Below are 27,028 nucleotides of genomic sequence, written 5' to 3'. Positions count from 1 at the left end.
TGGCCCCGCTCGCTCCTAACTCCACATCTCTGTGTCCAGCAAAAGAGCCGTGAGCTCCAGAAGCAGTACGGGCTGGTGCAGGAGACCCTGAGGATGGCTGAGGACTCCCTGGCCCAGGTCTCCAACTTCCTACAGAAGATGGAGAGCGCGAAGGAGGTGAGTGATGGAGTTGCTTTGGTATGGGCAGAGCACAGTGGGGCAGCCCTGGGGAGTGACACATGTCCTTGCAGGCGTACGAGAAGCTGGCGGCACTGCTGGATGGAGCGAAGCTGCCCCTGACAGAGCGGGTCAAGAAATTCTCCCCAGCCAGCAGCAAGATCCCCATCGTGGAGCAGGCGGAGGAGCATGCCCGGCTCCTGAGCGAGCTCGCCAAGAACCTGTCCAGGTGAGACATCCCCCCAGCTCCCTGGTCCTGCCTCTCAGTCTGTCACCACCCAACCTTCACTTCTGAGGGTTGGGGATGAGAAACCACAACCCCTACATTGCAGCAGGGGAGCAGTGGCGTGTTGTCTCCAAGGCTTTAGCTCCACAGGCTTGACAGCTTTGTCTTCCAACACAGCATTATCCAGGGCACAAACCAAGATGGTTTTATCCAGAGGGCGATTGATGCCTCCAACGCCTATGCCAGCATCATTGAAGCCGTGAGAAAAGCTGAGCGAGCAGCCCATGATGCCGACGAGGCAGCAGGCGAGGCTTTGATGGTACGTGCTGTGCAGATGAGCAAAAGACAAATTCCCTCAATGGTCCTGCAGCTTTTCACACCCACACATAGTGGTCTGCTGCCCCCTCCCTCTGAGACTTCAGCACTTTGTTCTTTGTCAGAAAACAGAAGATCTGCTGAGGCCAGGGCTGGACTGTCGGGGTTGGGGTTTCTCCATCACATCCCACAGGACACCGTACTGCCGTTGTCCAAATGAGCATTTTTTGAGGGTGGTCAGGAGCAGACTTGAATTCTTCTTCAAGACTCCCAGGCAGCACCTGTTTTTTTTTACAGAATGTCATATCAGAAAATCTCGGGGCTATCTCTAAAGAGCTGAAGAGTAACAGCAGCAATCTTGAGGAGTCTGTGATGAGAGAGCAGAGAAAACTCAATGGAGGTGAGAGAAACTCCTTGCAGGATGGAGGCTTTGGGCAGAAGTAGCAGATCACAATGTCCTTTGGGCTGGACCGAGACCCAATATGCAGAGTATGTGCTTATACGTTTCTTTAATTGCAGCTATTAAAGGCACTCTGCAGACAGCGAAGGACAAGCTGGCCAACCTCCGCACGAAAAAGGAGCAGCTTCTGAACCAGCTGCAGTCTGTGCAAGACATGCTGGGAAGGGACCAAGGTTTGTCCTGGGTGGGCACTGGTGCTCTCTGCCTCCTTTCTCAAGACCAGGCTGTGAGCCAAGACTGCTTCTTTTTCTCTTCTGGCCACCTCAGAGATTTTCCTCCTGTCTTTCCAGAGGACACAAAGGAAGAGATCCAGAAAGCCAAAGCAGCAGCGACAGAGGCCAACGAAACAGCTTCAAGAGTGGAAGATACCCTGAGCACCATGAGGAGGAACCTGGATGAGTGGAAGGACAAGTATGGAGGCCTTCGAAACGAAGACCTGAACCGAGCAGTCCAAGATGCCAAGAAATCCGGTGAGTGCTCCTTTGTTTTAATCTCAGTCTGCAGTGTGTGCATCACCTGGGCCTTTACTGCAAGAGATTGCATGCACTGGAGCATCTTTAAACTCCTCATCGAGGCTGCTGTGCTTGGGGGGTGATAGCATGACCCTGCTTGGACTTGCACGTCTCAAAATTGCAAGATCTTCACATCTCCCTTCCTCACTAACACAAAAGCACTGGCTCCTCTGTAATTCCAGTGTCCAGCCTGGAAAGCACCATCCCGCTCCTGCTGGGGACGCTGAGCAGCCTGGAGAACAGGAGGAACAAGAATGCCACCGTGTCAGAGAACATCGTGCGGATCCGGCAGCTCATCATGCAGGCGAGGAACGCCGCCAGCAAGGTGGGCTTGTGGGAGGGAGAGGGCTGTGCACAGGGGGCGAGGAGCTTGGGGTGAGCGAGGGCTTACCTGAGGGTGGTGTGTAAGTGGGAGAGGGAGCTAGAAGAGCTCTGGGGCTATCAGGCACGGCTGCTTTCTCAAGGGAAGACTCCAGAAAGTGGACTTGGCAGAGTGGTCGTGGACAAGAGGTAGCAGCAGTGGTTTCAGCCCTTTGGGCTTGGATTTCTTTCCCTCCAGGTGAAAGTACCCATGAAGTTCAACGGCAGCTCAGGCGTGCAGGTCCGGATGCCCAGCAACCTGCAGGATTTGGCAGCCTACACATCTCTCAAATTCTACATCCAAAATCCTGAGCCCAGGAGCCGGCAGCGACGGCAGGATGGGGCAGAAGAGGGGCGGTTCGTGTTGTACCTGGGCAGCCGAGAGGTGAGATGGGACTGCACGGGCAGGAGGGGGGCAGCAGGAGCCCAGACAGGGAGCAGTGTCAGCGGGGGATTCTGCCTAGGCATCATGCCCTCGGTGCAGCCCTCAGCAGCTGGGGAACCAGGAGCTTTTCTCCCCATGCCCTGCTGTTCCCCCAGCTCTGGTGCATCAGGGGGAGCACCGCTTGGTGCACCCCTGTGCATCCTGATTGCCAACACGTGGCCCTGTCTCTCCCCGCATTCAGGCCACTGGAGACTACCTGGGTATCGTGCTCAAGGACCACAAAGTGCAGTGGGTCTACAAACTGGGTAACGAGGAGCCAGCTTCCCTGACGGTCGATGAGGAGATCGGAGAGCAGTTCGCCACCATCAGCATTAACCGGTAGGAGACTGATGGGACACAGCCTGAGGGACCTCACTGGGAGCCTGTCCCCGCAGTGCACGTGCCCAAACCCATGCAGGCCTCGGGCTTGCAGAGGTGCTGTGGATTCCAGCATCTATTCATTTCTAAATGATCAACTTCAAAAAATGGCAGGGAAATTATCTTACCGCGTCATGGAAGGTCTTGGGGGGTGCCTTCATGAAAGGAAAGATGATGCTGTCCGTGGTGAGGCCCTTCAGCCTGGTGGCAGCACGGATAACAGGAGTGCTGACTCCTTTCGATGCACTGCTGCTGTGGGGTTCCCTGCTGGGGATTGCACCCTTTTTTAGCTGAGCTTCGTGTGGAGACCCTTTGCTCAGGGAGGGCAAGGTTGGTTTGTCTTTAGGAATCTCCACTTACCTTGAGCATCTCTCCCTGCCGCAGGATACTGCAGTACGGGCAAATGTCGGTGATTGTGGAAAGGCAGACGGTGCATGAGACCAAGGGAGACAGCGTGGCCAAGGGGGAACAGGGGCTGCTCAACCTCGACCCGCACAACGTGGTCTTCTACGTGGGCGGCTACCCCGCCAGCTTCACGGTGAGACGGGCAGCAGGGAGGGAGGCACGGTTTCCTGGGAGGTGTCAGCATTATCTTTGGATCTTCTTGGGGGGAGAGCCCTCGATATGGTGGGGAAACCAGGACCAAACTTGCCTTATCTGGTTCCGTTCCCAGCCCCCTCCCGCTCTGCGTTATCCCAACTACCGTGGGTGCCTGGAGCTGGACACGCTGAACGAGGAGGTGGTGAGTCTGTACAACTTCCAGCACACCTTCCAGCTGGACACCACCTCTGAGAAGCCCTGTGCGAGGTAAGGCACCGCAGCCAGGCCAGGGCAGCTCCTGTCCCGGGGGCTTACCCTGACCCTTGGCTGCCCCAGAGCATGGCAGTCGGCTTTGGAGTGATGCCTTGTGCCTCTTCTTGCATGGTCCAGGTCCAAGTCCACAGGAGATCCCTGGCTGACCGACGGCTCCTACTTTGATGGTACCGGGTATGCAGAGATCAAGTTTGAGAGCCAGTTTGGTACAACCAAGCGCTTCGAGCAGGAGATCCGGGTTGTCTCCTATAACGGCATCCTCTTCTTCCTGGAGAATCAGGCAGGTGCCCGCTCCTCTAGGGAGCCTCCACCCCTCTGCCAGTGGGTTGGGGCAGTGGGGAGGAGAGGGCTTCGGAGGTGGCAGAGAGCTGCTTGCAGCAGTATTTCTGCACTTTTGTTAAAAGCCACAAGAGGGCTGGATGCAGACCTCACAGCCAAGGCAGTCACTTGTCTGGTGCCTGAGGGCCTCCCCTGAGCTCCAAGAGCTTTTGAGCTAGGCCAGGGTTCACTGGCACAGTCAGTGCCATGAGGAGCATTTCCACCTCGCAGTGCCATCCCTGTGCCCCCCACACAGGGCTGCTCCTTGCACATGAATCCCTCCTCATTGCCACAGCAATGGGTTGAGGCACCAGGACCTGCTTCTGCCAGTGCTGAGAGGCAGGTCGGGCTGTGTGCCAGGCACCAGGGCATGGTGCTGAGCACCCAACCTGCCTCCCCTAGGGTCAGTTCCTGTGTCTGGCCATCCGGGACGGGAAGCTGGTGCTTTACTACGACTTCAGCACAGGCCTGGAGGTGGCAAAACCCAGCAGCAACTCGTCCTCCCTCACCGTCAGCAGCACCACGAACAAAGCGGTAAGGGAGGGCGCTGGGTGCATGGCTCACGTGGGGGGCTGGCTCTTCATCCAGAGGGCAAGCAGGGCACCTGACCCCTGGTTTTGGGAGAAGGTTTGAAGCCTGCTGGCTGCGGGCCTCCCTTTGGGGTGTTCTTTGCTTTGAGATGTGAACCGGACACCTTGTGCCATCCTCTGTGATGGATCCAGTTGCCCCAGGCTGGCAGGTCCTTTTTCTCCTCTGTCTGCAGATCCAGATCTTCCTGCTGAAGATGAACAACAAGAAGCGCATCCTGGTGCGGCTGGAGCGCCTCACCATCTTCATGGTGGAGCAGGAGAACTCCCTGGAGAATGCTGTCTCCTACTACCTGGGCGGCGTGCCCCCAGCTTTGCTGCCCCCCAGGTGGGTCCAGCCCAGATATTCATCTCTGTAGTCCTTGGGGGTGGCCCTGGCCCTTCCCCAGCCACAGCCAGGGCTGCTGGAACTCTGCAGGGAAGGTTCCTCATCCCCCCCATCACCATGGGCTTGAGGATGGGACATCTCCAGTGAGGGATGAGGTGCTGATGGGTGTCACTGAGCCTCCTCGGCCGAGCTGGGTGCTATGAAACAGCCTTGTGCATAAGGCACTGGAGACACGCGTGGCCTTCGTGGTCCCAAGTGCTCTGTTTGAGGGGTTGCAGGGCCAGAACCCCCCCAGGGCTGTCTGATAACGCTGTCTGATAACGCTGTCTGCTCCTCCTGCAGCTTGAAAGCACTCTTCCCCACGGGTGGGCCCATCCGGGGCTGCATGAAGGGCTTGAAGGCCCTTGGCAAATACGTTGACCTGAAGCGCATGAACACCGTTGGCGTGAGCTACGGGTGCACCTCAGACCTTCTGGTAAGCACAATGTTCTGGCAGCTGGGGAAAGGACCAGAGAACCCCTGGGGCAGGCCCCATCTCCTGTCCGTGCAGAAAGGTGCATAAAATCCACGGCCCCTCAGTGCAGGGGGGCAGGGCAAGGTGCCCCACGTGATAGCCATAGCACCGGGCAGACTGAGAGCCTGGCTGCCTTGCTCCTCTTGCCAGCAGCCTGCAAATGCTGGGCCTGCCTCTCACCTCTCTTCCTTGGCCTTCCTTGCAGGTGGCTCGCTCAGTCAGTGTCCACGGCCACGGCTACCTGACCCTGGCCCTGAGGGACGTGCCAGGGCTGCGGGACTTCTACAGCGGCTTCAGCTTCCAGACGAGCCAGCACGAGGGGCTGCTGTACCACCACGCGACCCAGGTGGGCATCTGCTGTCCCCCCGGTTATCCTGGGGTGGGGCAGAAACATTAACTCCTGCTCTGGGGGTGGCAGTGCTCCTCCTTGGGAAAGGGAGGGATTTTGGGGGAGTCAGGGAGTGAATCCACAGTGAAATCTCCACCCTGAGCTCCTGGAGGGTGGCGGTGCCATGGACCCTTGTGCTTTCTGCAGGAGGGGACGTGCCAGGTGTCCCTCCAGAGGGGCCAGCTGGCCTTGAACCTGCTGGATACCAAAATCACCACTGAAAACGCCTACGCAGATGGCCGGGCCCACTACGTGGCCTTCTACAGTGACAGCCGTGGGTACGTGTCCCGGCGGTGCGCGGGGCCCGAGGGGCCAGCCGCCACGGGGACCTGCTCAGCCCTCACTGCTCCTCCCTGCCAGGGTGCGGCTGTACGTGGACGATGAGCTGCAGGACACCACGGCAGGGGCCAGGCCCAGCCGGCGGCAGCGACGGCAGGATGCACGGATGTTCTTCCAGCTCGGGGGCTCGCCAGAGCCAGGTGCCCTCAGCAACCTCACCGGCTGCATCGCCAACGTCTTTGTCAAGAGGTAAAAGCATCTCTGCACAGATTCAGCCCCATCTGCCTGCCTGGCTGGCCCAGTAACAAAACCTCTTTCTCCCTGCACGTAGGAGGTCAGAGCCACAGATGGTGGTGGACCTGCAACAGAACGTGGAGAGCATCAACGTCACCATGAGCTGTCCCTGGGGAGAGCAGCCACAGCAGCTCCGAGCTGCCCTGAAGAAGGACAGAAGGAAACCCAAGGTACCAGCTGCTGTCAGACCTCTCCACGTCCTTCCCCCATCCACTCCAAGCACCACCATCACCCCCTTCCTGGGCACCTCTGCCCTGCAGCACTTGCAGGGATGCTCCCCTCACTCCATTCCTTGGTGCATCTCCTGTAGGTATCGGGCAAGCCCCTCTCAAAGGACCGCCGCCATAACCGGGAGGGGCTCTGCCAGCTGCCCCATGCAGCTGAGGGCACCTTCCGCTTTGGGGGCACCCCGAGCAGCCGCTGGGAGTTTGAGGAGATCCCGGCCTCCTTCAGCCAGAGGTGAGGCTCCCTCCGTGCTCACCCCACACACTCACAGCCCCAAGAGTCATCGCCTGGGGAGTGGTGGCTCCTTGTGGCTGTGGCTGGCAGGGTGCCCCCATCACCCCCCTGTCCCTGCAGGTCCCACTTCTCCCTGGAGGTGAAGCTGAACTCCTCCAACGGGCTGCTCTTCTACGTGGCGGGCAAGCGGGGCACCTTCATGGCTCTCTTTGTCTCCAACGGCCGCTTCGTCTTCGTGGTGGCCGTGGGCAGGCAGCGCCTGCGCATCCGCAGCAAAGACAAGTACCGGGACCGGCGGTGGCACACGGTGAGCAGAGGGCTGGGTTTTGGCAAGGCCTCGCTGAAACGTGTCACTTCCCCCGCCTCCTGCCACAACCCTGCTCTGAGCGTCCCTTCTCAGTTGCACGTGGGACTCTAACAGCTGTGGCCAGGGCTGCCTGAACCTCTGAGCCAGCCTCCCCCTTCCCCAGGCACGGTTCTGGGGTTCCTCCCACCCCAGGAAGCCCCCAGCCCAGCACTGACCTTTGGTCCTTGCAGGTCTTCTTCGGCAGAGACCAGCACCGAGCCCAGCTGGTCATCGACGGGCTGCGAGCCCAGGATGCTGCAGTGGCCACCACAGGGCTCTTCATGGCCCAGAGCCCCTTCTACGTGGGCGGGGTCCCAGCTGGAAAAGCCAAGGTTCATGTGCCGGTAAGGGCTCGGCGGTCCCGTGGCATCGTGCCATCCCTGGCAGTTCTTGGTCTTGTGGTATTTGGCCCCTCTGCACTCACTCTCACGACCTCTCTCTGCAGGACACATCAGCCTCCAGCTTTGATGGCTGCCTGAGGAACCCGCAGCTGGATGGAAAGCCCCTGGGTGCCCCCTCCTACTCCTTTGGGGTGACGCCATGCTACGAGGGTGCTCTGGAGAGCGGGGTCTTCTTTGCTGCAGAGGGTGGCTCCATCAGCCTAGGTACCCCACAGCAGCCCGGGCTGGTTCCCGTGGCCCTGGGAGGGATGTGCCTCCGGGAGGTGCCTTGTCCCCTTCTCACCAGCAGCATTTCATTTTTAGCTGATGCAGTGGCAACTGGGCAGGACCTGGAGGTGTCCCTGGAGGTCCGTCCCCGCAGCGCCTCAGGGCTCATCTTCCACGTTGGCACAAAAAGGAGCCACCACCTCCTGCTGTACATGGAGGAGACGAAGGTAGCGGGAAGGGTGGCTTCCCCTGGGTTGTCAGAGGCATCTCCTGCCCACCACGCTCAGTTCAGTGAGCTCTGATGGTTTTGTCTCCCGTGCTAGGTCACTGTGAGAGCAAACACTGGGTCTGATGAGTTCCACACATCGGTGCCGTGCCCATCTCTCTGCGACGGGCAGTGGCACACCATCACAGGTGAGGTGACAGCTCCGGGGTGCTGCTCCCCTCCTGCTGCTCTGCTCATACCTCCTAGGTGGAGCCCGGGGCCCCTCCTTGGGTATTTAAACCCCAGCTCCCACCTGCATGCAGTTAATCAGGGAGATTGTAGCTGCAATTAAGTGATTTCCTAATTAGAGCCCTTGCCCAGTCTCGTTAGTGCTGTCAGACCTGGTGAGCCCGAGGGATGGGGCGTTTACCAGGTCACAGAGCCACCGGCAAGGCCAGGGCTGTCCCAGGACACTGCCAGGCCAGCCTCAGGCTCGGCTCCATCCCACTGGGGGTGAAAGGCTTGGGGCTAAAAGGCTCGGTTGGGTGCAGGTTGGGCCAGTGGGTTCAAAGCCTGCAACGGGGCCAGGGGACTGAGCAGGAGCCCCACCTGCCTGGGCTCAGCCTGTTAAGCATTTGCCATCGGTTGAGTGGTGAGGTTTTTGCATTGGGGCCTTTTTGGGGTGGGGGTCACAGCCCCTGCTGGGGGAGGGCAGCTCTGCTGTGCAGGAAAATGCCCTGCTTTAGGGACAGCTGCAGTGCCACAAGGCAGGTTTGGGGGAGGCTCTCCTGACCCCAGGCATTTCTCAAGCACCATGCCAGGGCCTCTGACCAGCTCGGTTTTGCTGTGCTCCAGCACTGGCCGGTGGTGGTGGACTCGTTCTCCAGGTGAGGAGGCAGCACTGACTGACTTTGATTTCTTTCCAAGTTACCAAACGGAAAAACGTCCTCCAGCTCGATGTGGACACGGAACGAAAATACACAATGGGGCCCAGCCAGCCTCCTGCACCCAGCACAAGGGCAACCTTCTACTTGGGAGGGCAGCCAGGTGAGGGGGGAAAAATGCAATCCAGAACAAAATTCCCTGAAGTAATACTCCTGCTCTTGCAAATAAAATGTCCTTAACCCCCTGCCCTGCTACTAGCCCCACTAATGCTTGGTTTTATTTGTTCCTCCAGCAGCAACAGAGCAGGCCAGCACAGCGCCATCGTTACCTCTCCTCCCTCACTACGTGGGCTGTATGAGGAATCTGCTGATCAACCAGAGCCACGTGAACCTGCAGCAAACCGGGACCGTCAGGGGCTCTGTGGGCCTTAGGGGCTGCCCCGTGCTGTAAGTGCACCTCAGCGTACAGCCTGGCTGACAGACACCGCCCCGCTCCCTGGGCCCCCACCGTCACCTCCTCGTTGCCATTAGCTGTGGCCAAACGTACCCGACCTGCAGCGAATGCAGCGCGAGCCTCCAGGCACCAGGCTGGGGCCAAAACCACGGAGGGGCCACGAATCCACGGGGAAGGAGGGCAGGGGAGGAAGGTGGAGAGAAGGGGGCACTTTAGAGGCATTTTTCACAAATATAACCAAAAAGTTGGAGCGGGATGCGGAGACAGCTCCGACTCCTTCCCCAGTGGTCCAGCATCTGCAACAGGACTCGTGCTGACACAGCTCGTGTTAGGAGCAGCTGTCCCTGCTGAACGTGGGCTGAAGCACACAGCAGCTGTGCATCGTGTCCCGAACCCTGTTCCCTTCACCCCACCCTCACACCGCACGTAGGTTTAGGTCACAGAACACTTGAGGCAGTTAGTAACAGTCACAGGCTGTCTTCTGCTAAAGGCTGGAGGCAGTTTCTGGTTTATAATGCAATTAGGACAAACTGGATTAATTCCGTCACTTTTGTGTTTTTATAAGCAAGGCCGCATTTAACGCTGCCCCCAAGGTCAGGCTCAGTTCACCTGCTGCCGCTACACAAATAAAGAGCTCTGCAAGGGGGGGGCCTCGGACAAAATTCTGCTCTCAGAATTAGCATCTGCCTATCAGATTAATTTATAAGATTTAAAAAAAAGAGGAACAAAATAGGCTGGAAGAACTGCTGAGCGAAAGCAGGCCGTCACAGCCACCACGGAGCTCTCTGCAGTTATATTCAGCTCTTTGCTACCACTGACAAAAGTCCTGTTGTACGAAGCAAGAACCTGTTGTTTGAAAGGGAAGTACTGAAGAAAGGTTACCTCTGTCCGGAGCTGCGATGTCACTTTGCCATCACCTCCCCTGCCACCAGCTGCCTTCTCCCATTCAGCCTAACTCACTCCTGTTACAGTGCAGGCTTCACTTGAACACCACACCTTTTCTCCCAAGACACCTAGTTCACTTGTGCACTTACACATCATTTATATATTTGTGTGTGTATATATATCTAGCCACCTGGGGACAAAATCTTGCTTCTGAAATGGACTTATAACTTATATCATATTGTTTTTTATGAGGGGTAAATATTGTAAAATGGGTTTTTAACATGTCCATCTTCAATGTAATTATGACCTGTTTTTAAGTTGTAGTATTAAAGATGGTCTTTGTAAATCACTGGTACATACTTTGGAGTCAAATAAAGTTTTATGTTATTCTCTTTCATTTTCCTGGTGAAGAGAAAGAATGAGACTAATGTAATAGGACTAATCCCCACCTCAGGGAGCAGCACAATAAGGATGCCCTCTTTGTATTTACCACAAGCAGTACTTTAGCACGTACTGCTTAAGTGCAGGTCAGACAGACTGAGAAAACAAAACCAGTATGGCAGATAAAGAAAATTCCTTTATTTGTAGATTTATATAAGCATAATATGAAGTTAGTAATCCTACTGCAGTTGCTTAAGTTAGTATCTAGGATATCTGTAAGGAAGAGCAAATAACTTAATCTAAACTCATATCTTCCTCTTCATCTTTCTTGTCCTTAGAGTCTCCTTCCTTTTGGTCTGACTTCACACTGTTCTGCATTGCTTTGGCAAACGCTTCTACATCTAGAAGTTAAACACATTAGTTACTTTATTTGGCATTTTCTGGAACAGAATTCATTGTCTGCATGAGGTTAAGTGTCATTAGTTGGAAAGCAAACCATTGCTCAACAGTGAGAGCCTAGTAGCAGAGAAGAAAACATTAACACTCATGGGCCATCCCATGCACTTTGGGATTTATGCAGTTTAAGCTTGTACACAGGCAGTCCTAAGCACTGAATTACTTCCATCATGGAAAAGATTCTAAACGTTCCTCAAGAAAAAGCGGTGCATTCCCCCTTTCCCAGTACTAAAGGCCCAAGCTCTGAACTTGTTTTAGCTGACTCATTGATGACTCTCACAAAAATAAAGTATTGCTTAACAAGCTGCCTGACATCTCCAGCCAGTTGGAGCCCTTTCAAGAAAACACCCAGAAGGCTGCTTGGCACATCCCTCTGCAGAGCCCTGAATTCTCTAACCCCAAGCCTGACATCAGCACCGTGGCTGCTGCACAACACCTGAGCCACACTCGCCCTTTGATTTTAAGACCAGCGGTGTAAGAGTCAGCTTCTGACAGTGGCTCAGAATCGTTACCTTCTGCAGTCAAGGGCTATGTATGTGCAGTGCAAAAAAAACAACACACAACACAAAACACACACACAAAAGAAAGAACCAAACCCAACCACTTCATCGCGTTCCCCACAGCACTGGTACGTACCGCCTTTATTTGCTGCATCTACTGCCTCTGCGGGTAAGCCGAACTGGCTCATTAGTGGGCCGAGCTGTCCTGAAGCTAAGGCAGCGCTGAACATGCTCAATGCCTGTGAACAAGAGTCAGGAGCATCAAAACCAAGCTTGCATCATGCTTCTGCATCACCAGGTGTCTGTGGCTACTGTGCAATAACCATGAGGACAGCAGTCCCTGGCTGTTCCCACTCCCTGTTTTGGCACGTTGACCACATGGCCCACCTGGGAGCAGCCTCTGCCCTTTTTAGAACAAATAAACCCAAAACAGCAACCCAACAAACTGCACTGGGGCCAGGCTTGGAAATGCCTCTACACCACAGGCCCTGTGAGCATTCTGTAAGGAGGAGCAGTGGTTGTTCCTGAACAACTACATGCCAGTAAGCCCAAGTGAACAAGCTGTACTGGACCGAGCAGGAAACAATCAGAGTGACGGAACCTCCTGGCACCCCAGCACGGGGATGCCCAGCTTAGGTGCAGGATGCGCTGTCAGCAGGTCACTGCTCAACAACAGCCCTCATTTCTGAAGCCCTGTCTGCACAAGACTTGCCACATTTTAAGCTAAAAACATTCTTTAGCCAATGGAATTTTGCATACTGACAAATTTCAGTCACTGTAAATTCAGGCTGGCCTGTAGTACATCACATTTAATCTGAGCAGTACATCCAGACGGACACTCCTGGAATTAAATACTAGTGTTTCAGGAGGGAAAAGGGAAGTAGTGCTATAAACATCAGCATCTCTTCCCTTCTATGTATTTGTTCTAATGATTGAACTTTAAAGGGACTGCTTACAGCCCACTCTGACAGGCAATAGTGAATTCGCTGCTACTCAGCTGTCACTTGCCAGAGAGCATTTTTAACAATGGCAAAGGTAAAGCCCAAATCCAAAAGAAAGTAAAAAAACAAACAAACAAAAAAAAACCTTTGTGATCTGCCCTTGGGTGGCCACAGGCAGGATGAACCAGTGCTCCACTACATCGTGTCCCTCCTCCCTCCCACTTCTACAGATCAAATTCCTGCTCTGAGCAGTGGCAGGGACCTAAAAAAGCCGGGCAAGATGAATCCCAAGGGACACCCTAAGAAGGAGGGAAGGAGAACTGCGCCCTGACCGCTACCTGCTGGAACTGTGGAGATGTCAGCGTGTTCTGGATCTCCTCTGCAGTCTGCGGCAGGGATTCCCCGGAGGGAAGGTAAGGCATCAGCCGCTCCTGAACTTCAGCGTTGGCCAGAATGGGAGCCATTATCTCAGGAGTCAGAACAGTTGCCAGGTCAACTAGGAAGAAAATAAACAGCTGGCTGTTAGACTACAGACAAACCCCACATCTTGTCATATAACCAAATGTTCCAGCAGAGTACTGAAAGGCATTTAGCACACTGCTGCCATCCTCCCTCCCTCTCTCAGTTCTGGAGTGAGAATAAGATTCCTGAAGCAGCCAAGAAGATCAGCACTCAAAATAAATAAATATATAAACATTTAAGAGAGCTTTCAAACCCATTTGGAACAGGACAGGACAGTAAAAACAGCTCTGCCTGGCCAGAACCCCGCTACCTTGCTGCCCTCCTGCTCCAGACGGCACGTTCATGGTAGCTAAAATGTTCTGAAGGTCGCTCAGCTGGATGGGCTGGGTCGGGCTCGTGGCCGAGCTGGTTCCGTTACCCGAACTTGGGACGGGGCTCGGGCTGGTCACGGAGGCAGCCGCAGGAACGGACGGGGCAGGCGTGACGCGCGTAGAAGAAGTCGTGGAAGATGGTGTCACAGCAGCTGACTGGCTGCGAGAGCTGGAAAGACAATTAGAAAACCAATATCCTCATTTCAGCGAGGTAACAAGCAGTCTTAGTTCCCATCATTTTTCCCTTCAGTTGGCCACGATTCCTCCCACTTAAGCAGCAGGAATTCGGAACAAGTTCCGGACTGGGAGCAAAGGGGTGCCCTACCTTGATGAGGAGCTGCTGGTTGGGGGTCCCCCACTTCCAAGCAGACTGGCCAGCCCGGGACCTGTCAGCGCACCCAGCCCACCTTCCGCAAACATAAGAGAAGAAGGGGTTTAGAGATTTGTTTCTTTTCAGGTTTCCCGCACCTCTCTGGTCCAGAGAGGTCACTCTTGTACCTGAAAGGTTTTATTGCTAAAATAAAGGAGGGGGTGAAAGAGCCCAGACCAACCCCCACCCACCGCTCTGTAATTAAACAGCTCTCGTTTTCTGAGCTTGCATCCCCGTTAGAAACCTGCCTTACTTGCACATTTTAGAAATTACTCAATTTCTGGATGTACACAAGGATGAAATGACTTTGGTTCGTGCCGTACACGCGTGACTGTTGCAACAGAGCTCTCTCTCTCTCTCTCTCCCTTTATCTGCTAGCTTCCAAAAATCCAACCGGTCCCTAAATTTTAAAGCCAAGGCCCCCAGAAGACTGCAGAGGCAGCCCCTGAGGCACCACCGCTGCCTCCCCCCCACACCTGCAGTTTTTGCAGCTTCACACCTAACGGAGAGATGCAGCAGCAGCAGAGTCCTTCAACACCCCCCAGGCAGAGCCAAGTGAGAACAACCCCGCACAGGACCGAAGTGCTCCCAGGACAGCGACCGAGAAACGCAGCAGGAAACCACCAAGAAACCACCACCAGACCTTCAGCCAACGTGCCAAGAAATCAGCCCAGAGCCTCCTTCACCCACACCATGTGCAGCCACCAGGGAATTCCTGCAGCCCCGCGAACACCAGCTGAGGAGCTGGGGAGAGGCTCAGCTCCTGGGTGCAGCAGAGCTGTCAGTGACCGACTGTCCCCTACAATCCCTCTGAGCCATGATCACCAAACGCCCCGTTCGCCACACGCCTCCCATTCGGTGCCTTCTCACACCACAGCTGCTTGGACGCACTTTTCTACCCTGCCTTCATCATCCAGCTCCTGGGAACTTTCTGCAGGCAGGGAGGGCAGAACAGCAGCGCTCTGAGCACCCCGATCAACAGACCGCAGGCGGTCGGAGCAAGCTGCAGCCACCTGCTGCCCTCGTGCGCTCCGTGCTTTGTACAGGAGTGCTCCTGAAGCGTGGAACCCAGCCTGCAGGGCCTGCCCTGTGCTCACTCCCGCGGCAGCAGGAACACCAGGGTGAAAATAAAACAACCAGGCCGCACCTTGTGCTGCTCTACCCAGCTTGGCCTCGCTCAGAAAAGTTTACCCAGGAGCTGCAACAGAAGCAAAGTCCCAAGAGATGCAAACCAGATGTCAGAGAACCCGATGCTACCCAGGGAAGAGATCCACACGGACTCACCACAACCACTGCCTGCCGAGGCAAGCAGATGGCTCTGAGTTACGTGTCGAGCTGTCTTACGGCTAGATGTAAAGGCAAAGAAAGAAGAGCTGCTGAAAAAACGTGTTGAAAATAAGAGGAAGGAAGTTTCAGGAGTCACGTGAAGCTTCAAGAAGGAAGCAAGAAGGTCTTTTCCAAACACATCCTAGGAAGTCAGAACCTTTCAACGCTAACGTTAGATTTGCATCCGAACATCCCACCAGCACCAGCTCTGTATCTGAAGCCTACAATTAATTACACTACTGCTAGAGCCACAAAGATGGACTTTGGAGCTTATGCACAGAACCTCAGTCACTGCCACCTGCTGCTAGGTATTCCTTTGCCTTCCGGGGTCTGATTTCTCAGTAAATGCTCTGCTGGCCTTGGAGCACAGGCAGCGCTGAGAACACCGCTGCAGTGACTCCAGTGCCCCTCTCACTCCCTTTAGGAAAAGCAGAGCAGTGGTTCAAGCTCTCCCCAGAAGAAAAAGCCCTAAGCTGAGCTGTCCTCTTCTGACTACAGATTGCTGCAGGGCGGGTGCACTCCAACCTTCCTCATGAACTCCACTTTGCACACAAATATCCACTGGATCAGAGACGATGCAAGCCAGAGCCCACAACTGGGATGCTCACCTGGGAGCCCCTGGTTTTCAGTTCCTGCTCCAGTGAATATTTAGGAGGAAGAGGAAGGGGTTTAAAAAGAAGAACAACAACGACAAAAAGGCAGAAGATTCAGCAGAGCAAGGAGCAGAGCCTATGTTCCTTGCAGGCAGCACCCTAAGATGAGTGCCATCTGGATTTGGTACCCCTCATTTCCTGCCTTTTTTTTTTTTTTTTTTTTTTTTTTGCCCCACAGCTCACGTTTGAGGCAGGGCCTTGCTGCTTCTCACGTGAAAGAAGCACTATTCAGCTCAATAGCACTACTTGAAAATACCGTCAGGTAAGATTTAACCTGGCAGGAGAAAATACCATTTTGGCATAAAGATATTAAAGCATTTTACCAAGTCCTCCTAAGCCCGTTGGTCCGATCAGCTGCATGAGCTGGTTATGGCTCATGTTTCCAAGAAGGCTTTGCAAGCCACCCTCACCTAAAAACAAAAACATTCTGAAACACAACATATTCACAGAGGTTTTTTTCACAGCACTCCGGCTCAAACAGCAGGAGATTAATTGGCATCACATTCTGTACGGAAAAAACAGTTTCAAGTGTTTACTGATTCATGATGCTCATAAAAGATAAATGCAACTCGGCTTCATAAAAAGGTAAGACTCCAGAGAATCTGCTGGAATCAAGCTCCTTCTTCTGGCAGTCTTAACTTTCAGCCTGCACCTATTACAACAGCGCAGTTTATTTTGCTAAAAGCCCGTTTATACTTCTGGCATTAACATTGTCCCCAACTCACCCTCCAAAGCCAGCGGGAATGTCTCAATGCCTCCCTAAGGAGCTACAAGTGCTAACTCTAAACAAGGGCCTCGCGCGGAGGAGCAGGGAACAGACTGTACCTCCCAGCGCTGAGAGCTCGTGGCCTCCGCTCGCGTTCCCACCCAAAGCGCCGGGCATTGGGGGATTGTTGAGGTACTCGTTCACTTTGCGGCAGTGCTCCTCGTCCTTGTCAGTCTTCGGTTCCTGCAAGGAAGCCGCTCTTGGTACAAGGCGAGTTGGCAGCGGGTCGCTCCCGGACCTTTACCGTTTACTTGCCACAAACCTGCATCCAGAAGAAGAGCCGCTTGGATCCCGCCTTGAACTTCAATACGTACACGCGGCCGGTCGTGCACTGCGGCACCCTCTTGAACTCGCAGTCATCGGGGAAAATGATCAAATCCTGGAAGAGGCGGCGGGAAGGAGGAGCAGGCGTCACAGGGATGTCACTTCCAGCCTCCCCGAGCCCCCTGCCCTCCTCCCGTCCGTCCCAAAGCACCGCGGCTCCACCAGCCCTGGGGACCACCTCTCCCCCCGGATCCCCTCCGGGGAGCTCCCTGCGCGGTGCCGCGGCCCGAGGCCTCCCCTGGGCGCCCCACTCACGTCCTCCACGGTGCCCGAGGCGCGGTCCTTCCAGCAGAAGTGGATGAGGGAGTCGTCGGTCTGCTGGATGTACACGAGCCCTTTCCGTTTGTCCGGCGTCACGGTGCTGCCCTTCAGCGCCATCTTCCCGGCGCGGAACTCCACCAGGTATTTGCTGGACGAGCCCCGGGAGCCCGGCACCAGGCTGGGGAACAGCGCGCCCGAGGACATCCTGCGGCCATGGGGGGGGGCGAGGGGAGCGCTCAGGGACCCGGGACGAGGCCGCCCGGCCCCGCTCCGCCCTCACCGAGCCCCGCGGCCGCCCCTCAGGCCCCGGAGCCGCCTCAGCCCCCTCAGGGCCCGGCCCCGCTCCCCGCCACCCCCCCCCCCCCCGGTACCTGCCGCCGCCGCCGCCGCCGCCGCCTGCCTCAGGCCCCGCGCCGCTGCCGCTTCCTGCCCCTCGCGCCGGAAGCCCGCCCACGAGTGGGCGGGGCGGACGCCGCTCGGCCTCCCGCGGTTGGACGGCGCGGCTGTCACTCAAGCGGCGGCCCGCCCCTCCCCCGCCTGCTGTGTCATCACGGCGGGAAGATGGCGGCGCTGCCCCTCCCCCAACCCCCCCCCCCAATTCTCTCCCCCCCCCCCCCGTGAGGGGCCGCGCGGCCCTATCTGGAAACAGAGATGTTCAATAAAAGTCAATCAAATTCCGTTTATTAAAAATAAATCCCACTCAGGGAGCGGCTGGAGGGTGCACGGGGCCGGGCAGGGCTGAGGCCTGTGGTAACACCTCTGGGAGGCGGTTACCTGAGCGGTCCCGGGAGGGTTTTTTATTTTTTACTTCCAACATTGGGTTTCAAACCGATGAGAAATGGGTTTCAGTTACTAAACAGCAGTAAATATTGCTGTTTAGTCCTGTTTCTTCTTCCTGGCTAATTTAGGGGATACACTTCCCATCTGCATTAATTTGGGTACCAACAATTCTGTAAGAGGCTGGTGTCTGGAAGCAGCTGCTCCCCCCCTGCAGCTAAAATCGCCTCAAAGACACAACTCAAAAGCCACACAATTAATTTTTTCCTCCCACCACAACTCAGCAGAAGCCCCAGCCCTGGGCACGTCCCTGGACAGAGGGCACAGATCACCACAGCTCACCCCAGGGGCTGCTCTCACCCCTCACCCCACAGGTCCCCCACAGGACACCACAGTGGGTGTCCCAAGCTGCGATTTAAATCTCTTTTTGCCCGATAGCATCACTGTGATAACAAAAAGGGACCTGGCCCTGTCCGAGCAGCAAAGCCAGAGCCATCCCCAACAGTTTTCTTGCCCTAGAACGCGAGTCTCACTTCACAAAAACCTCTCTCTCACCACCTAGAGGCCCAAAGGGAATTAAGTATTTATTATAATCTCTTTCTAGATGGTTTCTCTACATAGTCGTATTAACATATACTAACACATTTATCTTATATACAGTGTTTAATCAAGTTATAAAAGTGACATTCTTTTAAAAGGTGCAAAGTTATTAAAGTTTTGACATGTAAACTACTGAGGCGAGATCTGCATTTAAAATAAAACTTTTTCACTTTCAGAGCAATCACAATGTGGTTTAGGCATCCCACGGCTAGCCAGGCAAAATTTTTTTTTGGCAGCGATGAGAAAATATTTTGTTAATGCTTTCGATGAAGAACAATAAATTAAAAGAACAGATTTGGAACCAATCTGAAATTTCACTAAGAACATTACACTAAGGGAAGGGGAGAAGGGGGTAAAGACATGACTAAAGAAGTGTTCTTATTTTAGAAACCTTTCCAGTTCATTTTTAAATTCCATGAAAATTCTATCCTGAAGTTTTGATTAAATGTGTTGTTACAATTGTCTCTGGTTTTGCATAATGAAAAGGGTTTAGGTTTTTGAATTAGAATTACAACCTAGAGGAGAGAGATGGTAACCTGTACATTCCTTCTCAAAACCAGAATATTTCTTTAGCAATTACTCTTTTCCATTCTGGTAATTCTATTTATATGTATTGTTTTAGAAACATGACTCAAACTTTAAACATATTATTTAGTTCAAGCAAGTTTTAAACTCCCAGATGTTAAACTGGCTTAAACTGAATGTTTTCAAACCTCATCTAATATAAATGGTTCCCCAGTCAGCTTGCAGGGAGTCTGCAAGGAGGATTACAGTGCTTGGAACAGTCATTCAAATCCATTTTTTATAAAAAGGATGAAAGTGTTTTTATGCTGTCCCATACAGATCAGCAAAGACTTTTTAAACGTGTCTATGCATTTATTAGGAGAAAATACAAACTTACTGTCTGCACCTTATTACCATGTCTAGCTCGTGTGTTTGAAAAACTTGCAATCAGCTCAAAGCATGATTTCTGGCAACAGAATAAAGTTGCCATGAGCACAGTTCAGATTCAGCCCTTTTTATTGCCTTGAAATTTTACAATTTCTCCCATTTTTCTAATGAGGAAGAAAAAATCCCCCAAATTTAAAGTTAATCCAATCATTAGATGCATACTTTGAGATAAAAATGTTTCTCTGTATGTGCATTTTCTTTTGCTTTTTATCCTGTAGCTGGGATGGAAGAACAATCTACTCTTTCGATGAAACCACAAATGTGTTTAGGCGTCAGTTGGATTGATTCTTCCACATATTCCTCAAGGTGCTGATGCTCAACACCAGCAATTGCTGAATTTTACCGTAAACCTAACAGTAGTGTAGGCACTCTCCATTTTTGCCTAGTTACTCAATTAGAAGCTTTCATAAAAGAACAAGCTACCATAGGATTAGTTTTAATTACTGGACCTACTTTTTCAAGCCTCCTTTCCCCCTCTCCCCCCCAAGAAGTATACCACTTTGAAAGAAAATGAATGCATCAGTTCAGTAATTGATCTGTAGCTCAGTTATGTCCAATATTATCTGGCTTCGATGTTTCGATATGGAACAAAAAAATCCCACGTCTATGACATCACGTGCTCACAGAAAACATGTAAAAGGTATAACTATGCCACAGCTTTAAATTGATTCTGCTTTTTCACAACATACAAAACAGACATGACCTAATAAAGAAAAAACATGCAAACAAAAACATCCTGGAAATATGAACCTGTGTGGATATATATACCAAGTGCTTCCAAATAAAAGTTTAGTCTAGAAGCGTACACAGTGCCAAAGCTGCCAAAAGTAGTGCGGAAGATCTAAGCCTCCAAGTGGTAGCAAGCAATATATTTTACATTGTAACCACCTCTACATTCCTACAATTGCTTCTGAAGCTTCTCTTATTTTCAGAACAGCATTTGACTTCAGAAAAAGCACACAATTTTTAATGCACCTTTCTCTTCTCTTAACATATACTTTTATGTAATTTTATCACAGGTATACAGCTTAATGCTCACAGTGTCCAAAAATTGTGAAGACTCTGTAATAGACAACTACAGTTTGAGAAGCTAAAGTTGTTTCTTGTTTCTCCAAGTCTTTGAATTATTAAATCATGTTGAGAGAGAGGGGCCAGGAGCTCCAATCCCCATAATAGTGCTACATACCGTATGAAAGTTTCACATGCATCTCTTCACAGGAACAGTACTAGATTTTATCACATTGGTACCATATCAACTTTTCATCCCTGCTCCAAGTTCAGAAGACTTCAGATTCTTCACTATTGTACTAAGAGGATATTATCTCTATTTTATTAAAGTTACACAGTTTTCAAGGATGTTATGAGCTCTACCAGATACAGCATACCTTCCTGACAAAAATGACGGTGGAAAAAAATGAAGAACCAAAGGTCCCTTTAAAAATTAGTGAAAACATGATGATTTCAGGTGCAGCTTTATGGGAAGAACGCAACAGTATTTAAATATTTGGCAATCCAACATTAGTGATAATTAAATCCTTGATTGTTGACTGATAGATGTTTTGTTAAAATTTACTTAGAAAAGCTGTTTTTTGCTATTAACAAAACCAGAGTAACTGGCTTAGAATGAAATCTAGTGATGTCCAGATGAGATGAGCAATTGGTTCCATAATTTCAGTATATGTCTGGACAGTCTGAGAAATTTCTATCAAAATAGCCACCTGAGTACAGCCAATCTGAAGTCCCAGTGTATGGGTTAGTGCCTTGATGAAACCATCTGTGAAAAAAAATAATAAAAAGAAGGCAAACTGTTAGAAGAGCAGAAAGAAACAAACAAAAAAAAGACTGTTTCTTTCACAAGAACGTTGTTAAAAGACACTGGTATTTCTTACTGGAAAAAAAAAAAAAACACTCTGTAAATATTCAAACATGAAAAATAGGGCATTAAACTTCCTACATTTTCAAACAGATTTTCAAAGGCATTAACTGGAATTAGTCTGTAACTGATCCCCAGGCTTTGGAAACAGAATGTTGAATTCCATGAGATCATCGGAGCAGCCCAGAGTTCTTGCCTTTGAAGGAGACACCTGCAGCAGCTGGCTTTCAGCGTACACCTTACTGTACAGCACTGGCTCCTGAGAGGAACAGCCAGCAGGAACAAGAGCCAAATCATGCCTCACTGCGATGCACTCTATGACTGAGAAGTCACTTTATGCAATAAAAAATGCGATTTCTGAAGTAACCAAGCCAAGAAATCCAAAGGAGTTTGAAAGTAAAAGGTCCTAGAGAGCCACAACATGTTACTCAACTTCCAAGCTGGACAGAAATAGGTTAAAGAAGAGATGAGACTTAACTTTTTATTTATTCTATCAAAAAAGATGACCTCCATAGGCTTTAGAACAAAAAAAAACCACCACCACCACCACCAAAAAATAAATACCAACAACCCAGCATTACCAGTTACTTATGACAGGTTGCAGCATTTATTATAAAATAATTTCTCTAGGACAAAATTATCAGCAATTTTGCCTTCCAGCTACATTATTTAAATGTTGACCCAGCAAATGCTTTAAGTGACACTACAAATTGTGCTGTCATGAAAGAAATCAAACACACGTTGTCTTGAATAAAAACATTTCAGGCAACAAAACCCCACCACTCCGAGCAGTAAATGCCCAACTCCCTCCTCCTTACCGTGTCTGCCACTCCACTTCGTCTTTTGCACGCTCCTTGCGAGCAGCTCTTTGTTTCTCTTCTAGCCTCTCTTTTTCTTTGCTAGCCACATCTAGCAAACATTTCAATAGGAATAGGTTATTTAGTAAAATTGAAACAAAAAAAAAGCAGAAAAAAAATGGAAAAGACTGCAGAGAAATAAAACACAGCTCATTTAAGCAAGAGAAGCCATTCGCTGTACACAATCTCACTCCACAATGACAACTGCAGGTAGCAAATGTAAAACTGTCATTTCAGAAAAGTTGTGACTACAAACTGAAATTACGGCCTTTTATCTTTCAGAAATACTGCACGCAGACACCAGGGAAGAATTTAATCTACAATGCGCATAACAGTGCTTTTTCCACTATTTCATCTTGTGTTCTTCCCAACAAACGTGAGAGCAGGACAGCAGGTCTGGCAGTTTTCCCCGAGTAAACACACATGCAAACACACTGTAACCCAGGGCAGCAGTCTCGGGATCCCTCTTGGACACACTTGCTCTCCCAGGCATTTCAGAGAGAAAACAGACACGGCACATTGTTCAAAAGCATACTCGTTAGTACAGAATGAAATAAAGTTAAAGCTGCTCTGGGAATGAGAAACTGAAGACAGTGTTCCTATATCCCTCCGGTCATCCCCCCCAAATTTTAGTAACGTTAAAGTATTTCCTCCAGCAAACACATACCCATGTTTCCGTTTTCCATATTCCTGATGTCTGGACGTAGCCGACAGTCGGTGGGAGCCAATATTGCTTCCATGCCCTTCTCTAGTTCATTGAGACTCACGGCAAAACTGGTGAAATTGTACATCTTAAAAGCAAATTAAATACAGGTTATTTTGGCAAAGTAGCACTAAGTTTCCTATACTGAATGGACACAACAAAGATTCCAAGAGAAATTATTGAGTCAAACCTTTTCCCTCTGGCTACCCTGAAAGCAAGTTTAGTCCCAAATAAAACTGACTTATTTTAATTTTTTAAGTGGAGAGAAGGCAGGAACAAGGAAGGGAAGAAGAGAATGGAAATCACACCTTTAATTTTTTAAGCAGGCTTTGCTGCAGAAGATCAAGATGCATTTTCCTCATGCTTGATACTTAGTACAGTGATTTAAAAAAAAAAAAAATAATCCACACCTAAAACTAAAAAAGCAAGTCGTTTTTCTCAGGAAAGCAGACATCCTTTCCTTCATTCCTTTCAGAGGACAATATTCTGGGCTTTTTCAAGACAATAGCTAATTCTGTAAGCACCTGTTTGTGCAATTTCCAAAAAGTCTACTTGCAACTATGTAAGTTAACAGCCAGATGACAGTTACTGCACGTTTTGTAAGCCTGTCTCCCAACGGCAGGGTCAGCAGAAGGGAACATGCAGCCATACTTTAGCCACTCCAGGTGCAAAGATCCTGACAGATCAGACAAACAAATGACCCCAAACTCCACTCTGAAGCAGCTGCAGGCAGATCACGCATTCTGTCTCCTTTGACACAGGCGTGATGCTTTCAGCACAGGGATGAAGCAGACAGTTTGTTGTAGTTTAATTTTGCTGCTGCAGCAAGAACTGCCAGGATGTGTCAATAGGCAGGCTACAGATAGACACTTCTCCAGGGTTTCCTTTGAACATTGCTCATGTTCCCTGGGATGAGTCACTACTAATAGGAACACACAGACTGATGGAAACAGTTACCTGCGATGAGTTTGGTGGTCTACAATTTATCCTCCAAAGCAATTTGCTGCCTGGCACAAACTGCACGGTGTCTTGAACTTCTGGCATATCATCAGCCTCATCATTTTCAGATTTAATAACATCTTCACTCTGAAACAGAGGTAACATTTGGCAGGGGAACAGAGGGAAATTAGACAGTTTCATCTAGAGTTCTACAGGGTGATGGCCGGAGAACCCGTTCAGATTTGAGATGCTACTCTCGCTCCTGTACTGCTGCATCACCCTTCACATTTGCTTTTCCTCATTCTTTACACTGTTCCTCCAACTTTCATCTTAACTTCTTGCTTCTAATATAGAAGAGTCTCTCACCACCTATGTGCAGCTTCATCATCCATTAAAAAACATAACAGTAATGTCTTTCAGAAATGAGCTTCCCTTCTATCCCATGCCAGAGCTTCATTTTGTCTAACTACTAATTTTGCCTATTACTTCCTCAGGTTTAGATGAGTCAAGGCAGCAGTTTAAACCAGTTCTCATAATGGCATAAGAAAGATAAACAGCACACGCATGCTTTTGGGTATTGCTTCATCACTTGCAGAAGATTTGGATGTGGGATTGAAAAACAGATACGCTCCTGTTCCAATCTGATTTTCTATGATACAGATTCTATTAGCTGTTATCACTGCCACTTCTCTCACTATGAAGACTTGGTACTGAAGTTAAAAACATGGTGTCTCTCTCTCCAAGTTCCTTCGTTAGCAGACGCACTGCTATAATCCATAAAATCAAATGCAACATTCTTCACCAGGCTGCTCTCAGAAGGCCAAGTCACAGCAGACCTACTCCCAGCTCCCTTTCATTGCACAAAACAAAAGGACAACAAAAGTGACTGCTTGCAGCTCTTATAGGAACACAGTGATTTCTTAGGTTTCCAAGTACAGAAAAGCCTTTTTATCCCCACACTCTAGGTCAGATACGCATCTCAGAAGCTACTTGGACCTTTAAGAGTGTCATTGGAAAAGACAATTATGTCCTTGTAAATGATTCCTCCTGTCACTCACAGCTGCTGACTTCTGCCTAGGACCTTCGGTACAACTCTCTGCTACCAAGTGAGCCTTTACAGGACCCCCTGACATTAATGCAGGCTGACATTCTAACACTGCTTTTACTTCTACTTATTTTTCCTGTTCTTTTCTTGAAGTTGCTGCCACTTAAAATTCCCTGCTGTTCTTGGTGCCTCCGTGGAGGCAGAATAATTAATTCCCTAAACTAGGTGCTTAATGTGACAGAAGGCCTCACCAATTCCATCTACCTCAACCTAAAACAAGCCACTTCACATCAGGACTCACACCTTGCCTCAGTGCATTTACATTAATGCACGTGCTGCCTAAATTGCACTAAGAACTCAACAGCTAAAAAAGAAAAAAAAGTCTATTTTCCATGGTTGTGGCCAGCATTCCCGTTCTCAATGCTACAGTTAAAGACAGCCGTGTGTCAGCACGGGCAATCTCGTCGGGCTGGACTGTCACTTCAAAATGCTGCATGGGGGTGGAAAACAGAATGAAGAGTTTTATTTGATCACCTCACTATTTTTATTCCACTGTTCACTCCACAGACCTCAATCGCTTTTGTTCTGGCTTTATCTATTTTAGGAAGAAAATACAAGCTGGTTCTGTAAGCAGTTAGAGGAAAGAAAGAGGCTGCACACAGCACGAACACAGTGGAAAATAACATCTTCCTTGTACAGCTGAAAAGCAAGCAGAGCACACACAAGTTAAGCATTCTCTCTGCACAGGATCAGGCCAAACAACACAAGGCTGTCAAGCTGTACCACCAGATGTGTTTTCACCTACTTGAACTGCACAGACCACAGATCACAGGGCAGCTTCCCCCACCTGCCTGAAAACTTATTTTCTGCATATTCGGTTCCTGCCATCAGCCTGAACCAGAGGAGAATCTGACTGTCTTAGCACACAGCCATGTTGTGAGAGTTCAGAGGATTTCACCACGAGAACGGATTTAAAACCACACCATCCAGAAGAGAAGAGGCAAGAACATTCTAGAGTTACAGCATCGCTTTTTCCTCTCCCCTTTTATTTTCCTTCTGCCTCCTCTGACATGGCTCATTTGTTTTATTCAAAAACACCCCATTAAGTTAAAGAGGGCCTGTTTTATACACTGGAAAATAGCTCCATACGGTTAAAATTCTAACTTCAATCCTTTGGTTTGAGTAGACACTGTTCTAAAAGACTCTTTTTGACTACTTTCCATGTCAACATCTGGTTTACCGTCAGGCAGTTCCCCATCTAAATATAAATTCAGCAGGAAGGAAGGAAAGAAAGAGTTGATTTTCTTAAGATGAACAAAATATTATTATTTAAAAGAAGTCAAAATATAAACCTGCACCGTGACAGAATCCAGAGCAAAAAACCAAGGCCTGTTGTTGCTCTAGATTCCTCTCGTGAATATCTAAAAGAAAGTTCAGGTCTCTTAAACAGCGGCTAGTCACTCTTTAGTTATCATTTTCATTTTGTACGAATGACCAGGGTTTGCAAGACTTCTGTTGCCACTGGGCAACCCAACAGTCCTCTGCACCATACAGCATCTTGCATTTTTCTTCTAATGCTAAGGCTTGGGAGTAACTTGTCAGACCTGGTCTACACATGATGAAAAACCCACAGGTCTCCAGACCCCTTTGTTGTCAAGGCTGCCTGCATCACAAACTCTAGAAGGCTGCAAGCCCAACATAACTGATTTAAGCATTCTTTACTCCCTAAAGAATCCTTCATCTTACCGGCTTCAATTTCTTCTGCTCACCACCTCTCTTTTCATTCTTTTTGTAAGTCTCATATGTAGTGGGATCAGTGCACCATAAGCATTCTGTCCACTTGCCATAGATCACACACAGCTTCTTTTTGCTGCAGAGAGAGCGAAGGAGACTTAGCTTTTGCTTCTTATAAAGCCTAAGATGAGTCATTCAGATTCTAGTCTATATTAAATACACAGCTTCCTACTGTTGTATTTTATATTTCTTTGCAAAATTTCTTAGTAGCCAGATACCTGATTAACGCAAAGAAAACAATTCACCTTATTCTAGTCTTTCTGCTACGCAGTCTTGCAGAACGCATCCTCATGACTTAGTCACATGCTTTTTGTTACTGTTAAAACAAGTGTGGGTGCAGCGAAGCCAGCAGCTTACCATATAGACCCCCAGAGTCACATCACAGCTTCAGGTTTGATTAAGTACTTCCAATAACTGTATTCTCATTCTTTTAAACTGAAGATTGGAGCCGTGACTGTGAAACAGTGAAATCAATTGCAACTACC

At 50.3% G+C, this 27,028-nt stretch overlaps 3 protein-coding genes across 5 annotated transcripts in view; 1 reads left to right on the top strand and 2 right to left on the bottom strand.

Moving 5' to 3' along the window:
* The window catches only part of LAMA5 (laminin subunit alpha 5), an 83,782-nt gene extending 73,192 nt beyond the window's left edge, over positions 1 to 10,590 (top strand). The window contains exons 54-80 of the mRNA XM_032198536.1: positions 40 to 156; positions 231 to 385; positions 560 to 701; positions 995 to 1,097; positions 1,217 to 1,330; positions 1,448 to 1,627; positions 1,852 to 1,994; positions 2,229 to 2,414; positions 2,656 to 2,792; positions 3,216 to 3,369; positions 3,505 to 3,638; positions 3,762 to 3,924; positions 4,365 to 4,496; positions 4,726 to 4,877; positions 5,220 to 5,352; positions 5,597 to 5,737; positions 5,927 to 6,057; positions 6,140 to 6,307; positions 6,390 to 6,534; positions 6,675 to 6,811; positions 6,932 to 7,118; positions 7,349 to 7,501; positions 7,603 to 7,762; positions 7,862 to 7,992; positions 8,089 to 8,179; positions 8,898 to 9,017; positions 9,151 to 10,590. Coding sequence (XP_032054427.1) covers positions 40 to 156; positions 231 to 385; positions 560 to 701; positions 995 to 1,097; positions 1,217 to 1,330; positions 1,448 to 1,627; positions 1,852 to 1,994; positions 2,229 to 2,414; positions 2,656 to 2,792; positions 3,216 to 3,369; positions 3,505 to 3,638; positions 3,762 to 3,924; positions 4,365 to 4,496; positions 4,726 to 4,877; positions 5,220 to 5,352; positions 5,597 to 5,737; positions 5,927 to 6,057; positions 6,140 to 6,307; positions 6,390 to 6,534; positions 6,675 to 6,811; positions 6,932 to 7,118; positions 7,349 to 7,501; positions 7,603 to 7,762; positions 7,862 to 7,992; positions 8,089 to 8,179; positions 8,898 to 9,017; positions 9,151 to 9,305 — 3,864 coding nt within the window. The 3' untranslated portion in view covers positions 9,306 to 10,590. The remainder of the gene's footprint in view (positions 1 to 39; positions 157 to 230; positions 386 to 559; positions 702 to 994; positions 1,098 to 1,216; positions 1,331 to 1,447; positions 1,628 to 1,851; positions 1,995 to 2,228; positions 2,415 to 2,655; positions 2,793 to 3,215; positions 3,370 to 3,504; positions 3,639 to 3,761; positions 3,925 to 4,364; positions 4,497 to 4,725; positions 4,878 to 5,219; positions 5,353 to 5,596; positions 5,738 to 5,926; positions 6,058 to 6,139; positions 6,308 to 6,389; positions 6,535 to 6,674; positions 6,812 to 6,931; positions 7,119 to 7,348; positions 7,502 to 7,602; positions 7,763 to 7,861; positions 7,993 to 8,088; positions 8,180 to 8,897; positions 9,018 to 9,150) is intronic.
* A 160-nt stretch (positions 10,591 to 10,750) lies between these two features.
* Positions 10,751 to 17,409, bottom strand: ADRM1 (adhesion regulating molecule 1). Of its 3 annotated transcripts, none has more exons than XM_032198478.1 (10): positions 17,386 to 17,409; positions 16,999 to 17,213; positions 16,682 to 16,798; positions 16,479 to 16,602; positions 15,977 to 16,063; positions 13,630 to 13,711; positions 13,244 to 13,473; positions 12,810 to 12,967; positions 11,667 to 11,769; positions 10,751 to 10,975 (listed from the first exon to the last, which is right to left on the bottom strand). In XM_032198478.1, the coding sequence occupies exons 2-10, from the start codon at positions 17,206 to 17,208 to the stop codon at positions 10,869 to 10,871; spliced, it is 1,218 nt and encodes a 405-aa protein (XP_032054369.1). In that variant the 5' UTR covers positions 17,209 to 17,213; positions 17,386 to 17,409; the 3' UTR covers positions 10,751 to 10,868. The 3 variants fall into 3 exon arrangements, with proteins under 3 accessions (XP_032054369.1, XP_032054367.1, XP_032054370.1); XM_032198476.1 differs by having other exon boundaries at positions 16,999 to 17,209; positions 17,376 to 17,403; XM_032198479.1 differs by lacking the exon at positions 15,977 to 16,063 and having other exon boundaries at positions 16,999 to 17,209; positions 17,376 to 17,403.
* Positions 17,410 to 18,344: 935 nt separating this feature from the next.
* OSBPL2 (oxysterol binding protein like 2) overlaps positions 18,345 to 27,028 on the bottom strand; it is a 43,499-nt gene continuing 34,815 nt past the window's right edge. The window contains exons 11-15 of the mRNA XM_032198170.1: positions 26,496 to 26,619; positions 23,723 to 23,851; positions 22,730 to 22,853; positions 22,024 to 22,114; positions 18,345 to 21,106 (exon numbers count right to left, since the gene is read on the bottom strand). Coding sequence (XP_032054061.1) covers positions 21,004 to 21,106; positions 22,024 to 22,114; positions 22,730 to 22,853; positions 23,723 to 23,851; positions 26,496 to 26,619 — 571 coding nt within the window. The 3' untranslated portion in view covers positions 18,345 to 21,003. The remainder of the gene's footprint in view (positions 21,107 to 22,023; positions 22,115 to 22,729; positions 22,854 to 23,722; positions 23,852 to 26,495; positions 26,620 to 27,028) is intronic.

The sequence above is a fragment of the Aythya fuligula genome, chromosome 16, assembly GCF_009819795.1.
Source record: "Aythya fuligula isolate bAytFul2 chromosome 16, bAytFul2.pri, whole genome shotgun sequence".
Taxonomy (NCBI): Eukaryota; Metazoa; Chordata; class Aves; order Anseriformes; family Anatidae; genus Aythya; species Aythya fuligula.
Note: the sequence above shows the minus strand (reverse complement) of the source record. Positions and strands in the feature narration are given on the sequence as shown.

Bases quoted from the DNA above. Each gene is read 5' to 3' on its own strand.
- ADRM1 (XM_032198478.1), bottom strand. From the start codon at position 17,208: ATGTCCTCGGGCGCGCTGTTCCCCAGCCTGGTGCCGGGCTCCCGGGGC. The intron at 11,770-12,809 runs GTAGCGGTCAGG...TCTTGTTCACAG, and splicing joins CATCTCCACAGTTCCAGCAG to GCATTGAGCATGTTCAGCGC. The intron at 10,976-11,666 runs GTACGTACCAGT...TTTAACTTCTAG, and splicing joins AGATGCAGCAAATAAAGGCG to ATGTAGAAGCGTTTGCCAAA.